At 40.5% G+C, this 16755-nt stretch overlaps 1 protein-coding gene across 2 annotated transcripts in view; it reads left to right on the forward strand.

The window, feature by feature from the left end:
• Positions 1-16755, forward strand: part of tln1 (talin 1) — an 86808-nt gene that overhangs the window by 23769 nt on the left and 46284 nt on the right. For both annotated transcript variants that reach the window (XM_017489074.3, XM_017489075.3), the window contains exons 2-6: positions 2531-2601; positions 13495-13657; positions 15080-15177; positions 16151-16280; positions 16466-16618. In XM_017489074.3, coding sequence (XP_017344563.2) covers positions 13528-13657; positions 15080-15177; positions 16151-16280; positions 16466-16618 — 511 coding nt within the window. In that variant the 5' untranslated portion in view covers positions 2531-2601; positions 13495-13527. The remainder of the gene's footprint in view (positions 1-2530; positions 2602-13494; positions 13658-15079; positions 15178-16150; positions 16281-16465; positions 16619-16755) is intronic.

The following is a 16755-nucleotide window of genomic DNA, read 5'->3' on the forward strand; positions in this document are numbered from 1 at the left end:
GTGTGTGTAGAATTTATCGCGTACTGTTATTGCTTTTGAATGAGGTTGTGCAATATTTATCAAATGCTGGAGTGTAGTAATCTACGGAAAGGCCTTTTTGACTTTTAAAATCCCTGCGAAGTGCCTTGAAATGCCACGGAGTTATTCTGTGTGTTGACGACGTAATTTCCACTAAAACAGGAAATCGGGGTGAGACGTTCCGAGTGGCTCTGCCCCGTCTTTAGATAGCCAGTATCGTTTAGTTTACCTCACAGCCCGGGCTAAGCCGTACTTGACAGTTAGTACCATGGATATTTATAATGTTGCGGACAGGACACTTTCAATTCTAGAGAGCATTTGATTGGACAGAAAATCTGATGATTTTGTAAATCCTGTCATTGTTGTGGAGCACACTAGCTTAGAGATAACCTTAAAGTGCACCTATTAAGGTTTTTCAAATATTACCTTTCATGTAGTGTGTTATAGAGCCGTTTGTGAATGTAAAAAGTCTGCAAACCGATTCTGAACAGCTGAAACGAGTCGTCAGCAATTCCAAACTTACTTCCTGTACTAACCTACGTAGGGTTGTAACAAAAAGCCCCGCCTCTGGTCTTCATCGGCTGCTCACGGACAGATGGAGCTGAAATTGGTTATGGTAGTGGGCGTTTCCTTTCCGACACACGCTGACAGCGGTAGACCAATCACAGCAGACTGGGACATCTGACCAGTCACAGCAGAGTATGCTTTCTGAAGGGTGGAGTTTAGACTGAATCCTTTAGAACGGATCATCGAACGAGTCGTTTGTGACACTGGGGGGAAAAGGTAATGCTGCAGTTTAAATGATGAGCACGTTAAAGTGTTTTTGACCTCGGATGCATGTAAATCTATTGTATGTGACCTTTAAAACAAAACGTTTCAAAACCACAATAGGTGCGCTTTAAGGCTAACATATTCATACTCAAAGCCACAAAATGATTGATTTGATTTTGATTTCATGGGGACTTTAAATCAAGCGAGCTGCTATTTCAGAATTTATTTTAATTTTACCGTCATTTGAAATGAAAAAGCGTTTCGGTGAATTTCGTTCTGCACTATCAACAGATGCTGTGCCGCAAACAAGTGTGCAGAATCAAACGAATATCCCGATGTCCTCATACATCATTGAAATTAAATGATTGATGGACACTTTTTTTTAACCAGATCTGTGTTCATTTCATTACAGGCAGCATGGCTACTCACTTTATATGCTTTTTTTAAATTTTTAATCCGAGGAAGCGTACATTCATACTCTGTGTGCAAAGCAGAAATAAAAAATGCCTACTCGTTACAAAACCACATGAGCAGCATTTTTGCAGCAGGTAGTGTTAATATAGGAGTTGCAGTTTTGTTTAACCGAGGTAGCGTCAAACTTGTCTAGAAATACAAGAGTGACTGCTAGCCGTTGAGAAAGGGGAATCGAGAATAGCTGGCCCGCCATCGTGCAATCGCCATGCTAGCTACACAGCTTCTGTGTGTACGAAGGTACTCGTATCTTTGGAAAGCTAAGATTCTTGTGATTTGATGGATGTAAACCGTTTCAAGATACAATCACAACAGCAGCTACAATTCATTTCTCTGTCGGACCACCAACATACAAACACCTACGAAACGGAGGCAACTCGCCTCAGATGAAGCCTCGTAGTAATCCACTGATCCATAACATCCTGACAAAAACAGTCGTGTTACACTGGAAAAGGTCCAAACAATCCAATAATATAAACAATATTTAGTCCACCTTTCAAAAGAGAAGAAAACCATGCACGTACACCAAATGGTACGTCAAGAACGGCTTTAATTTTACTTTGGGTATGCCTTGGCTAGGTGTTTTAGGCTAACTTTCAGGAGCTTTTCTTTATGAGAATATGCAGAAAAAAAACACTAACAAGATGCTTATGGGTTTGATTATATTTACAGATATCTCCTGTATCACAGCACACAACTAGAAAACTACAGCCCAAATCAGCACAGCATGGCAGTCTTTTCCTGCTCCGGGGGCTAGTAGCTAATTCTTTTGAGTGCTCAAGTGCAACCATATTATGTCATCGACTCCCGAGCGCACCGCGCATGCCACGTAATGGCGGCTTCCGTAGGTTCATATATCTTAAATATTAAGGATTTTTAAAATAACGAACATATTTCATGTGTTTCTAACAATGGTTTTTAGTAGTAGAGGGCAATTTTTGCGTGTGAAGGCCTACAAGTCTTCATCGTCGGGGTTCCTTTTAAAGGAGTCCCTGTTACTGACCTCCGACCGTTTCCTGAAACTCTTTTAGGCTTTGTGTTCTGCCAGTGAAACAAACTCGGACTTGATACCGAGTGAGTTTTGTGTCTTTGCTCGTTCCATCAGATGATTCGTCCTTCAGCAGTATTTATGCAAACGTTGGTGAATTACACTGTGACAGTGTTTGAACACATTAAAGATTTTTAAAGAGAATTTTAAAAAGCCTCGGGATGAAGCTGGCTGATGTGAGATGTTAATCTGTTCCTTTTTTTTTTTTTTTTGCCTTCACAGAACCAGCAGAAGACCCCAAACTGCTACATCTCTGTGGGAGGCCTTCTCCCATTTCCAGAAGATTCCATCAGGTAAACTTCTCTTTGTTTGAAGCAGTCCTTTGGCCTGGTTAGTTGTTGTTGTTGTTGTTGTTGTTGTTATTATTATGTATAATAATCCTTTAGACATTAAGAACGTGTTTTAGTGATTAAGGATGGTAACGGTTTAATTGCTAAGCTATAATTAAAACCATAAACAAATCATCTGTAATGATCCGTGTTTGATATTTGAATTCCCGTACTCATCATCCCATTCGAGAGGAATGTGTCTGAGTCGCATATGTTTTCGTTCAGACCAGTGTTTCCTTTGAAATCTGATGGTAAAGAAAAGAATCGTTTGTTGCGGCACCGTATGGGACCGCATCATTCAATACTTTAGCAACATGCCGTTTGTGTATACGTGGAAGGTGTTAGTATGATTCGGAGAAAGTATTCTCCGCCTCCTGCCATAGTGACCCGATGTCAACAAAAATGTATCAAATATACCTGTGAAACAACATGACTACTAACTTGGCAAAAGTAATCATGTATATGAGTCTACATGACTTAGAGGAATCTAGATGATCTTAACCTTGAGCTAAGTTTACGTTTGTAAAGTTGATCTCTCCTGTGTGAACTAAAAAGCGTTCAGTAGAGTGCAGGGTCTGTTATACTTTGCATCTGAGAGCTGTTGGCCTTCGAATGTCATTTGCGTACTCTTTTTGAAGGTGTAAATCGGTGCAGTCGGAAGCCTGTTTAGCGCCTGCTAGCTGACAGCTGCGTCAGGAAAACGTTCCCCGAGGCTGCTACTTAACACCACAATTAGCATGCCTTTTTAAACCTCGTGTGCTTTTGAAGAGCAACAGTAACGAGGCGTACTCGGACGACGTTCCGTTTTTGCCTTTGTATCCATGCAGAGTGGGGGCTTCACACTGAGGCATCTCTTGTGTCTCAGTCAGTCCACATTTAAACCACCTTACATCACGTCACTACATGCCATTCTGCCCGTTTGAGCAGCTCACTTTTTTTTTACTGTTGGGCTCAAGTCACATAAATAGCACTAATGTGTTCTGAGAAATGGCTCATCACCGTGAAGACTTCCTCGGGGCTGTATTATGCATGGCGCCTCAACCATACGGAGTCATGTCTGACCTCTATGAGTGTGAAGACCATACCATAGACATAACCGATTGATACTCCTCAGACTTTAAGTTCAATTTCACACAATTACTAAAATGATCTTCCATTAGTCTCCCATTGACTTAAATGATTTATTTATTTATTTTTAAATGACAGGCTGTTACAGGCTAATAATGAACAACAGGGTGGTGGGAATGTGACACTGAAGTTGTTTACTGTCCAGTAACTGCAGGACCCACAGCGTTTTATCGCTCTTATTACCACAGCAGTTTACCAGCAATTACATTTTTATTCCTTAAAGAATGACCTGACATCCTGTTCACTTTAATAGTTATATTTAACATTTGTGAAACGTCCAGAAAACCAGTTTGTTTCTGTTATCACTTACCGTTATAACAGCTTGTAACAGTCACTCCCTTCCTTTGAGGAAGTTTGCAGTTAATAAGACAAAATAAACACAATTTATCACGTCACAGAGGAACCAGAAAGCCCACGATCTTCGGTCTGTCCCGAAGATTTTCCCGTGATCGGAACACTTACTGTTACGAAGCACCGACACGGGAGACGTAAACGTTCCACAAATGTTTTTCTTTGTTAAATAAAGTTTTTTTTTTGTTTTTTTTTCTTCAAACTGCTTATTAGGCTTAGATTATGCAAATTAGACTTGCGCCGTACGTGTACCTGTGAATTCGATGTTACTATAGAAACTGGAACGTATTACAACTAGTGCTTGACGGTTAAGGCTCTGGGTTACTGATCAGAAGGTCAGGGGTTCAAGCCCCATCACTGCCAAGCTGCCACTGTTAACCCTCTCTGCTCCAGGGGCGCTGTATCATGGCTGACCCTGCGCTCTGACCCAAGCCTCCTAACATGCTGGGATATGCGAAGAAGTAGGGAAAAAAAAAAAAAAAAAAAAGAATTTCACTGTGCTGTAATGTATATGTGACCAATAAGTTTCGTTATCATCAGTGCACGAATACATACGTGCGATTTGAATTACAGCCAGCATTATTGTCAAAGCTGCTGCTATAGAAAATAAACCAACAGCTCCTGACCAAACAGAATCGAGACCTTTTATAACTGACCTCAATTCACTCTAGCACCAAATACCTACGTTTATGCTCTGCCACAGCTTGTATTGCACATTACAAAGTTTGTCACGCCTCACGGTCAGGAAATACAGTCTATTTCTGCAGCTCATCAGTGTGAATGTGGAACTAGCTCAAGTCTCAAGCCCCCGTATAGTGTTGGTTTCCTAGAATGACCAACCTCTCGCTTAGCTGAGTCTAGACATGGGTATTACTTTGAATCTGGTCATCATTTGCTGTTTCATGCTCTTCAAAGTAGAGGTTTTCTCAGAGCGGATACTTTCACGATTGTGAAAGACGTTAGTCACTGACCCAGGAAGCGGTTGCTTTCCTGCCAAAAGTGCCACATTATTTATGTCTTTTGCTTGATCAGCGGTTTCCTATTGTTCCAGTGTTTTAATGGTGTCGTCGTCGACCCTGCAGTATCCTTCCTATATTTTTAGTGAGTTGGAGGCAGGGGATTTAGCTGGATTGTTAATCATCCAGGAGCACAGCTTCTTCTCCATCAAAACATAAAACAAGTTTAAAAACGTACTTCTAAATAGACAGTTTAAATGTTTTGTATTGTTTTTCTTGCACGTGAGGGTTGATCGCATAAAATATGCGGAAATTGGACAAAAAGTTGGATTTGATCATAAAACTTGCCTCGGGTGTTATCGCTATTTGCAGGACTACCAGACCGATTAAAATCTAAAGCTTTTTGGCATCGATCATGGTTTGGTGTCGCCACGGTGAGGCACAACTAAGCTATCATTGTATGGGTTTAGCTGCTGCAGTGCCATGCAAAGTACATTAGCTGAACTTATGCTCTGCTCGTATCATGTTCATGTAACTTGGAGTAGACGTTTACTCACCATGTTTTCGTGGCACAGCGTGAGAGGATGTTAGTGCTTCAGTTTTAACCCATAAAAAAAAACTGGCATATATCCGTTTTTCCCTCACACCGATTGACAAACGCTTTTGGCAGAATTGAAATCCGCCGGCCAATAAGACACAAGCATTTTCCTGTAAACCCTGTCCGATTGGTCGCACCTCCATTCAATCAAGATACAAAATTACAACACTGCCGTCTACTTTTACAGACTCTCAGTTACGTAGTGACGAACCGCTCCCAAGTGGAGAATTATTCAGGGCTAAAGAAAAAAAAAAAAATCTTCGGGTCGACATCCCAAAATGCCCAGGTGAGGTTACGCCCCTGGTGGGAGGCATGTGGAATGGAAACCCAGCTGAAAAATCTGCCTCGTTGTGTATGACGAGAGATCAGAAAGACTGGAACTTGTCATTAAAACATGTAAGCCGGTAAATGAAGTGTCGGGAAGATCCTCTGACTGTGTAGCAACACCGCATGCTGTTATACAGCCTGCTTTTGTTGTCAGAACACACAGTTAATCATGGAGATGCTTTATAAACCTCAGCTTTAAACGCCTCAACAATGGCCTGTTTCAACACACATACACACGCACCCTGATCCGCTCCCAGATCTCCGTTAATAGAGCTCCTTGTTTCCTTTTTTCTTTTCCTTTACTGCCCATCTTTCGAAACGGATATGCCCTGTCCGGAATCACGTCTGTGCCTTCTCACTCGCATTAAGACGCTCCGGGAGCAGCGATGTCCTTCTGTACAACTAAAAGCTCTAATTTACGGCTAATGCTGCGACATATTATTTATTTTGTGTATAACGTGTTAAATCTGGAAGAAGGTGTTTTTTGTCGGCAAATAACGAACAGTTTATCATCCTAGAGTTCCACAGCAGTGCAGTAACATCCCTATCTCTTCATAACCCTTACAAACGGTAGCCATCTGCATTCTCGTATCTTAGGACGGTTTGTTTTCCGTCTCGTCTTGTGACAGTTTTATGACTCCTTGCTGCCGATGTGCGTGCGATTACAGGGTTTGCCGTAAGCACAAGCTGCAACAGGTCTCTAGGTTTCCTGACTCTGTGAATAGATCAGGTTGTTGGCATGTGCTTAGCTGAGGCGATCTGTTGCGTTACGGTTTTCCGTTAGACTGAAAGTCGCAGACTGAAGAACTCTGATGTTTTGTCCATCAGTCTTGCCCCAAACCGTCTAACCGTTTTTTTCCCCCCCAATATTGTGATCCTATATCGTACATTATAAATCAGTAGGTTTGAACTACTTTGGTTTAAGTCACTACATGATTCCTTTGGGCAGGATTTTATCGCAGGTCCTTCACTAAAGCATGCCGTTATCTCACTTTTGGTGAGATCTAACACTCAATTTGTTCCGCCCAACATCCACATGAAGTCAGTAAGACGATCTGAAAAAAGACGAGCGGTGTTTGGCAGTATTGTGACTCGGAGAGCAGTGCACAAGTCAGAAGCGTGTACCGGGAGCCAGCTTTTATCGCTCTCATGTGACCACATATGAAGTTTGCAGAGATGCAGTACATTTTCCAGTAATTGTCCAGCGCAGCTTCATTAAAAGTATTAAATGACAGTAGACGCGTATCAGGTACCTCGGGTTTACAAAGTATATATGTTTACATGCTACAATTTTTAAAAAAAATTTTTTTTTAATGGATAAAACTGCTAAAAACCATCTGAACTGACAAAAAAATGTCCAAAGGTGTGCTAATGATCACTCACGATTGATCTTCAGGACTCACAGCTGCTTCTCCACTTAAACTGTGCACGAATGACCTCAGCACAATGTGTACACACGTACCGATGATGTTTTTTTGAGATCATAGAGATCATAAAGAATGTACTTTATGGGAGGGTAAAGCTTATACAAGGAGACAGACATATTCTGGCAAAGAGTTTGTACATCCAAGTTGTAAGCCCACAAGATCAACACAACCTACTCAGAAACGAACCCTAGGGCTTTAAGTGTTACGCTTTACACGACAACGATGCACTAAAGACGGAAAAGTATTTCCTTTGCGTTCTTGAAAAGCTTCACGTACAGACGACGACGTTGCCAAACAATCCCCGTTCACACGGATCCGTGAAAACGACTAAAGACCGCTGTACCACGTATGCCAGGTCAGTAGTTGGCGATGTCGCTTTGTACAGGAATACAACACGTCCGCCGTATTGATCCGGGCAAGGCTGTCCTATACACAAATACAAGTAAACAGTGGTTTTTCTGGATAAAAAGCGCAATAACATTTACATTTCTCAAAAGATATCAACGGTTTATGATCTACGTGGAGTACCAAAAAAGTTCTGTGGCCAAAATCTCACGCACGTCAAGCATAGATTTGATTTATTTTTATTGGTTAATAAATGCTGCAACGTCCTTAACGTAATATATTGTACTGTACGTGAAATGTGCATAAATTTTTTTTATTTTTATTTTTTTTAAATTTTATTTTCATTGTGGAAGTGAATTTTCCCGTCTTCAGCCCCATCTTCTGTTAACAAAGCTCGTTCATTTTTAAATACTGATGAAAATCGAAATAGTTCAAACAGTGAGACACTGGCTGTATTCTGTTTTTTATTAGCAATAAAAGGATACAGATTCACTCAAACGGACAATCATAAAGATAACGATACGATTTCGAACACACTTTGTCGGCGTATTTGTGGGTTTATGATGTGGCGTATGTAACACATGCATCTCTGCTGGTCGTAGTAGTGAAGCAGGAAATGTACACTTTGCTAGAGAAGTGTCAATAAACTCAAAATCTCCAGCAGCACAAACACAGTGCTGTTGCTTTGAATGTCTCGCACGTTGTTTTAAAGTACACGCACGTACGTACGTGTATAGACCGAACACGTAATACACGTGCGCATGACGTCATGGTTTTCAGGCTCTCGTTTTTGTATGTTTACACGGAGACGATAACGGCACCGCTTTCCAAAACTCTGTTTTCAGGCCCCGAAACGTCGTCGCCGTGTAAACGGACCCCCAAAACGCATAAAGTTTGTTCAGTTTTGAGTTGAAAACGTCGTCGCGTAAACGGCCCTAAGACGAAAGGACACGGCCCTAAGACGAAAGGACACGGCCCGAGTCTCCGTCACCCTTCACCGAGTCTGTTTCATTTCAAACCCAGGAAGTAAGCCGTGCCACAGAGGAGCGAGTGTTAGATTTGTGGTGCAGTCTGTTAGAATGTTGTCCTTTACATGGTGATGGTGAAGCATTCACACTACCCCCCCCCCCCCCCCCCCCCCCCCCCTTTGAACCCTCTTGAGGCTGCAGCTGTGAAAATCCTGTCATGAGTCTGCTGTGAAGTCTACCCCCTCATCCCATTTCCTAAATTTAGGGACGGTATTGCTGGGATGGGCGGCCGGAATGCAAGCAGACCCCCTCCATAGAACCTGTGCCGACAGTCAAGAGAAATAGCAGTGACGAGAGCGCTTTAGAGGATGACGAGATTCCTGTGGCATCGCCAACCGAGGAAACTCGGCACGCTGCTGCTCTCAAGCGCGCCACGAAACAATCGCAGCAGTCGGCGAGCACGGCGTCTCCGGACTGCTCGCCGGAGTTTGTGCCAAATTGCGAAACGTTCATTGTGTTTTGAATTTCGTCGAATTGAAACGTGTTGGTCGTTCAGGTTGACCTCAGCCTTCAAAAACGTTTTCTCTCACGAGGGCTTAAGAGCGGAGGTTTTTATTCTAAGTACGCGGTTTGCCTTTTTCACTTTCGGACTCAAAATGGTTCCTCTGTGTTGAGCCTGTGCGTCTGAGCTCTTCCTCTTTTTGTAGATGGTGTTAAAATACTGGCCGTGTCTGCAACTGCGCTTGCACGACGCAGACGGAGCATACAGCATGGCTGAAATTCCTTCGAGTATGTATTATGTATGACTAAATTTGGTTTCACTGTAAACCACACACTTGTTGTACTTAACATAGGCTTTGGTTAGATGCAAATTGCACGTCTGAGCGCTCCACCTAGCATGCTGAAGTTTGAATTCAACAAGTGGTTGTGAGATTTCAGATCTACTGTTGGTTTTGGCAGTGCTTTTTGTTTTTGTCGTCATTGCTTCTTTGCTCGTATTCTTTGGCATTCGTGATCCTGCACTTTTTTTTAGGGATGGATGAGGTGTGCTGTCTATTCCTGATGTTCTCTCAGCAGCCAGCAGAAGTACAGACATGAAGATCTCTGACGTTCTAACATGCTCCTGTTCTGGAGTCCTTGCGCTGGCTCCTGGTCAGGTTCCTGTGTGGATTTTAAAATGATGATGCTCACATACAGAGCGTTACATGGCTTGGCTCCTCAATACTTACCTGCTTTATTAATTCCTTACACCCTAAATCACAGCCTGCGCTCCTCACGGTGTAATCTGTTAACCGTTCCAGAAACCTGCTGGAAATCTTCCCTTTGGAACTCTCTTCCTATCGAATTTCGAGAAGCTCAGAACTTTGGTATTTTTAAAGCTCAACTTAAGACATACTTTTTTTTAAACTTGCATTTGACTGCGGATGTAAATGTTAAATGGTGCACTAATATAGCGCTTTTATCCAAAGAACTTTACACTGTGTCTCATTCACCCATTCACACACACACTCGCACACCAGTGGTAGCCGAGCTGCCATGCAAGGCGCTAACTTGCCATCGGGAGCAACTTGGGGTTCAGCGTTTTGCCCAAGGACACTTCGCATGTGGAGTCACGTGGGCCGGGAATCGAACCCTACGATTAGTGGACAACCCGCTCTACCACCTGAGACACAGCCGCCGGATGTCTACTTTTATTGTTGTTGTTATTATTATTATTATTGATATTCTTATTAACCCTTGTAAATTTTTATAATACATGTAGAGCACTTTGAGAAGCTGTTTTAAAGGCGCTCTATAAAATAGTTTATTATTATTTTTAATTATTATTATTTTTATTATTATTAATGATCTCGAGCATGCCAAGATTTGAAGCTCTTGTAATTTACACTTACACCACTGAGTACAAATTGGATAGGTTTTTTTTTTTTTTTTTTTGGGGGAGGATACATCACTTTTCCTCGATTCTGCTAAATTGGTTTGTTTCTTCCTGATTTTTGCTGTGAGCAGGCAATAAACTCGCACCCATTGTTTTAGATGTGCCGTTGCCCCATGTTACTCTTGTTCACGGGGAACGTTTTGCATTATTAAACATTTGAGCTCTTTTGCAGTTGCGCATCCATAACTGTAACTTGCTTACATGCACAGTAAAACGATCAGTGCTTGAAACATGATACTGCAAGCACATTGACGAGTGGACACAGCAGCAAACCTCTACAAGATCCAGCATGCTAATGTTTAATGATCTCATTTCAGCGAAGCAGAAGAGTCTTAACATCGGGAACGTCTGCGGTTGTCGTAAACGATCAGGAGTTTATCGTGACGCAGAGTTGCTTCGTGCGCCGTTTTATCCAGTGGGGAAATTTTTACTGACCAGTTTGAACTTTTAAATGTCCTGATTTGGGAAACACTGTCCTCCTCTTCGCTGTTCAAAATTAAGGAAGCCAAGTCTTATTTTAAAATCCAAGTCCTGAAGGGGAAGTAAACATCGTTTATGCAAGACCCATGCGCCATTTCCACTGGGTGGGGCAGATGCGTTTCTGTGATTAAGAGAACAATGACAGATGATCTAATCATTATCAAATTCAGACAAAGGCAGCTATATTTTTGGCAGGTCATGGATAAAGGTTGTCATAACAGCGATTATAAATTGTTATATATATGTGTGTGTGTGTATGTGTGTGTGTGTATATATATATATATATATATATATATATATATATATATATATGTATATGTGTATGTGTGTGTGTATATATATATATATATATATATGTATATGTAGATATATATGTATATGTATATATATATATGTGTGTGTGTGTGTGTATATATATATATATATATATATATATATATATATATATATATATATATATATATATATATATATATATATATGTGTATATGTATATATATATATATACACACACGTGTGTGTGTGTGTGTGTGTGTGTGTATATATATATATATATATATATATATATATATATATATATATATATATATATATATATATATATATATATATATATATATATATATATATATAAAAAATATGTATATATATATGTGGGTGTATATATGTATATACACATACATAGTTGTGCCCATAAGTTTGCATACCCCTTGCAGTATCTCCTAAATCTTAATACTCTTAGCAAAATAAGAGGATCATAAAAATCCCATGTTGTTTTATTTAGTTACTGTCCTGAATAAACTATTTCACATAACTTATATTTACCTATAGTCCACAAGACGAGACAATAGCTGAATTTATAAAAAAAAAAAAAAAATGCCCTGTTCAAAAGTTTACATCCCCTTGATTCTTAATACTGTGTGTCGTTACCTGGATGATCCACGACTGTGTTTGTTTTGTGATAGTTGTTCATGAGTCCCTTGTTTGTCCTGGGCAGATAAACTGCCCAGTGTTCTTCAGAAAAATCCTCCAGGTCCTGCACATTCTCTGCTTTTCCAGCATTTTCTGCATATTTGAGCCCTTTCCAACAGCGGCTATATGATGTTGAGATCCGTCTTTTCACACTGAGGACAACTGAGGGACTCGTACACGACTATTACAGAATGTGCAAACGTTCACTGATGCGCAAGAAGACAACACGATACAGTAAGCGCCAGGGGGTGTAAACTTTTAAGCAGGATGATCGGTGTAAATTGTTAGTATTTGTCTTCTGGGAGACATGTAACTATCTTATTTTGCATCTGAAGGTCAGTAATAAATGGGGGGGATTTTAATCAAAATAATAACAATTTACACTGATCATCCTGTTGAAAAGTTTACACCCCCTGGCTCTTAATGCATTTTTCTACCTTCTTGAGGATCATATAATATAGTATGTATGTATGAATGGGGTAACAAACACCTTTTCCACTGAACAGTATGGTTCAGGAAGGACTCTAAACCCAGGACTATCCATGTGCCTGTTGAAGCAGTGTTCCCCACCACAGATGGAGTTATTCAAAGGTTTACTAGTGATAGCAAAAATAATGAAACACTACATGGACATTAAAATCTAAAAATATTTTTGAAAAATTATATTAGACATATCTCATTTGATGATAAATTGTGTGTGGCGCTGCTGCCTTTCTCCCACATACAGCTGTGATTAATGGCAGCACATGACTCAAAACACAAGTGCACCAGTACTATAATCTTTTAGTGAAAATAAAGATAAAGGTTGAAATGTGAGTGCAGACTTTACAAGACATTGTTAGAAAACAACACCGAGTTGTGCATTTTCGTGAAGCTTGTCGTAATGCCCAAACTGCATTCTGTTCAGTACTTGTAAGACACTAGGTGGGGTGTACAACACCATTGTTTTAGCCTTTTTAGTGCACAAAGAAAGAAAACAGGAATCCATTTGCTATTCACCTTTACTAGTCTGTAACTGGTGGACTTGACTTGGATCACAGGTAAGAAATGTTAGCTCATGAATACAAAACATTACTGTGGACAAACAAATGCAAAAGCAACTTCAACATGAATATTTTTGGGTTGAACTGTGATTGGGTTAAATGTTTTGAATCTGCCATAAAAATAAAAAGACTACACTACTACTAAAGATTTTTTTTTTGCTGGATCCTGGATTGAAGCAGTTCCTCGCAGGGCCATTACAAAAATGAAATAAAAATAAATAATCAGCAGAATGTGGGATCATGGGGAATTTGACCATCGTGGAAAAGTGCTGTAAGTATGTTCTGTTTGCTGTAAACATTTGTGTATCTTTTTTTTTTTTTTGCAGGTGTAACAGTGACGCAGACACACCAGCGCAGTCATGGTGGCGCTATCACTAAAGATCGGGGTGGGAAATGTGATTAAAACTATGCAGTTCGAGCCCTCCACCATGGTGTACGACGCCTGTCGTGTCATCCGGGAGAGAGTTCCTGAAGCGCAGCTCGGCCAGCGTGAGTGTCTCCTAACACATCACTTCCTGTATTAAAATGCAGCTTTCAAGCCCAAACAGCAAATGTCTGAAATATACAGAAATGTCTTTTTATATTGTGCGACTGTAAGCCCATCTTGTGTCTGCTGTAATCCTGAATTTGAGATATTGGGATTAGCTTGCCAATAAAAAAAAAAAAAAGAAAGGTACCATCTTTTATACTGATATTGTACAGTTTGATTATGTATGTTTTTTTAATGTTTCCTGGACTGTGCAATGGTCCTCCTGCTGAAAATGCTCAATCCAGCCTTATCTTTCCATTCCAGTGATCCTGGAATGGAAAAATTCTTAAATTCACTCCCTTTATGGCTCTTGTAATCTAATTTGAGCAAGTCAAGTTATGCTGTAGTGCATCGCTGTTATTGTTGTAAGTGTCACAGCCATGGTTAAGTTCTCCTCTCTTTATTTTCTTTCATACCTAAGTGCTGATCCAGGGTTAGGGCTCTGGGCATCTGGGGTTTGATTTCTCAGATTGCTCAGAACAACAGTGCTGAGTTCAGGTTAGCGCTGGTGTATTCGTCTTGGTTGAAGTCAAAGCAAGACCTCATGTCAGCACTCTTGAGCTAAAGTATTAAGGGGAACCTCTGATCGAATGACTCCAGTTACTCTTGAGGAACAAGCCCTGATTCCACCCTTCTGCCACCAGCCTCCACGAAAGCCCCTCCTGTAGGAAAAATGAAAGAACTCTCTGTCAAAGTCTAAAAATATCCCAGAATATAAAATGCGACTTCGGAGTCTCTAACAAAGCTGCTTTTGGCTCTCCGATCAGGGTGTGGCTAGCTCCTCCAGTCTTACATAATAACTTCCCTCTGGATGCGGTTCTTGTCATTCTTGTCCAAACCTGTGAGTAATTTTCCACTTTGAGTGCCTGTTTTTGGCCAACGTCAACAACTAATATGGAACGTTCAGCATCTTAAATAGCAAACTGTAGAGAGACGCTATATAGTCCCTGAGGGGTAAATTTAAAAAAAAAAAAGAAAAAAAAAAATTTCCCCTGAGTTCTGATGACAAAATGTGTGTAGGTGGGGAAATCTGAGTTACCCTTTGTGGTTGAAGGACATCAGGAACATTCATAAACTGAGACGGGGTAACATTAAAGGAGCGACTGCATAATATCGCCCCGAGTCATTTCTGGTGGTCACTGTGGTCTGTAGACATTAAAAGGGAAAGAGATATGCATATTTTACCACCCATTTAACACCTCAATGCTATTGTGGACATCTGTCATGGATTTTCTATAAATATGATTCTGTCTTAGTTCAAACTGGTTTGACTTTTTTTTAATTTTATTTTATTTATTTTTATTATTATTACAAAGCTGCCATATTCTCAGTATGCAAAACACATCAGTAGAATAAGCTCTGACTGTTCTTTCCTCCTCTAGCCAATGATTATGGCCTGTTCCTGTCAGACGATGACCCAAAGAAAGGCATTTGGCTGGAAGCAGGAAAAGCCCTGGACTACTATATGCTAAGAAATGGGGTGAGTCAGTCATTCTGAGGCAGGAATGTCTACTTGCTGCCACATGTTACTTCATATAGAGGAAGTACACTAGTGAGAAGGGGGATTATGATTAGACCAGTCAGTGGGGTGTGTGTGTTAAACTCCAAGTAGGCCTACCTGTTATCTCATTCCTATTAATCTATCTTTTTACATTTTATGAAGAGCTCGCTGTCATATAGTATGTTGTCACTGCAGCGATAGACGGAGATGATTATCACAGTTGGCTCTCAAAGCGGCAGTGGAAGAAGTTCAGGCAAGCTTTTACATGAAAGTAAAACGTTGCAAGTCAGCAAGTGGTTGAAATCTGCAAACTTCCACTTTCACATCTTAACACCATGCACACGTGAATGTATTTCCGACTCTTATGGCTGCACAGTTTATTGTCTTTTAATCATGATGCCAATTTTTGGCTTCTTAAAATAACATAACGTAACCTACTGTGATATTGGTGAAATTAGGTTAGATGGTCTCCCCCGCCTGCGCGCACACGTGTGTGTGTGTGTGTGTGTGTGTGTATATTTATATATAATCATTCAGAAGTGACTAAGCAGTAGGCACTGTACTCTTAAATGATTGCTGTTGTTTAGGGACGTGTGTGAGTTCCAGTCCAAATAACCCATGATATTACAGCTGAGACACTGCTGTAGGTTCTTTGACCTGAGCAGTGACTTAAAGGATATTATTATAGTAGTAGTGTTAATGAGAGTAGTATTAGTAGACATTTAAATAATTTTGTTCTGTCTGTAACACAGCACGGTTATAGGAGCATAAATCACTGTTTAATCACACGTGCACAAAGCTGCAAAGTATCCCTTTTAGCTAGACCCAAAGTTACCATTTTAGTCTGAGTACAGCTCGGGTGCATTCATCATGGTCATTAATTATTACGGAATCGGTATAAAGAGTCTCTTGTCTGACACTGGTTTCTTTCTTTTTTGTTTCCCTCTTTCAGGACACACTCGAATATAAGAAGAAACAGAGGCCACTCAAGATCCGCATGTTGGACGGGACGGTGAAAACAGTCATGGTGGACGACTCCAAAATCGTTACTGATTTGCTCATGACCATCTGTGCCAGAATAGGTAAACCAAGTGGCATTCTTTAAAAATAAACAAGCCAAAAACCCGCAGGCCTGGTGTGCCCACTAATCCCAGCGTTTAAATGTGGAATCTGTTATTGTGGTGTTTCATTTGTATTTATGTTACTTTTCAAGATTGGGTCTAATTTTTGTCAGACTGAAGCATGTTATTTTACTTTTGCTCCTCAGGCATTACAAACCATGATGAATACTCCCTGGTGCGGGATATTGGTGAGGAGAAGAAAGAGGAGATCACAGGGACGCTGAAGCGAGACAAAACCCTCCTGAGGGATGACAAAAAGATGGAGAAACTCAAGCAGAAGCTCCACACCGACGATGAGCGTATGTCAGATTGTCGCCAGAACTGGAATCCTAAATCTCCACAGTTTTTATCGTTTCCAAACGACCCAGTTTGAACATTTTTGAGATTTTAAAATCGGATGCAACCACGAGTGAACACTTAAATGTTATTTATTTAT

The sequence above is a fragment of the Ictalurus punctatus genome, chromosome 16 (genome assembly GCF_001660625.3).
Source record: "Ictalurus punctatus breed USDA103 chromosome 16, Coco_2.0, whole genome shotgun sequence".
NCBI lineage: Eukaryota > Metazoa > Chordata > Actinopteri > Siluriformes > Ictaluridae > Ictalurus > Ictalurus punctatus.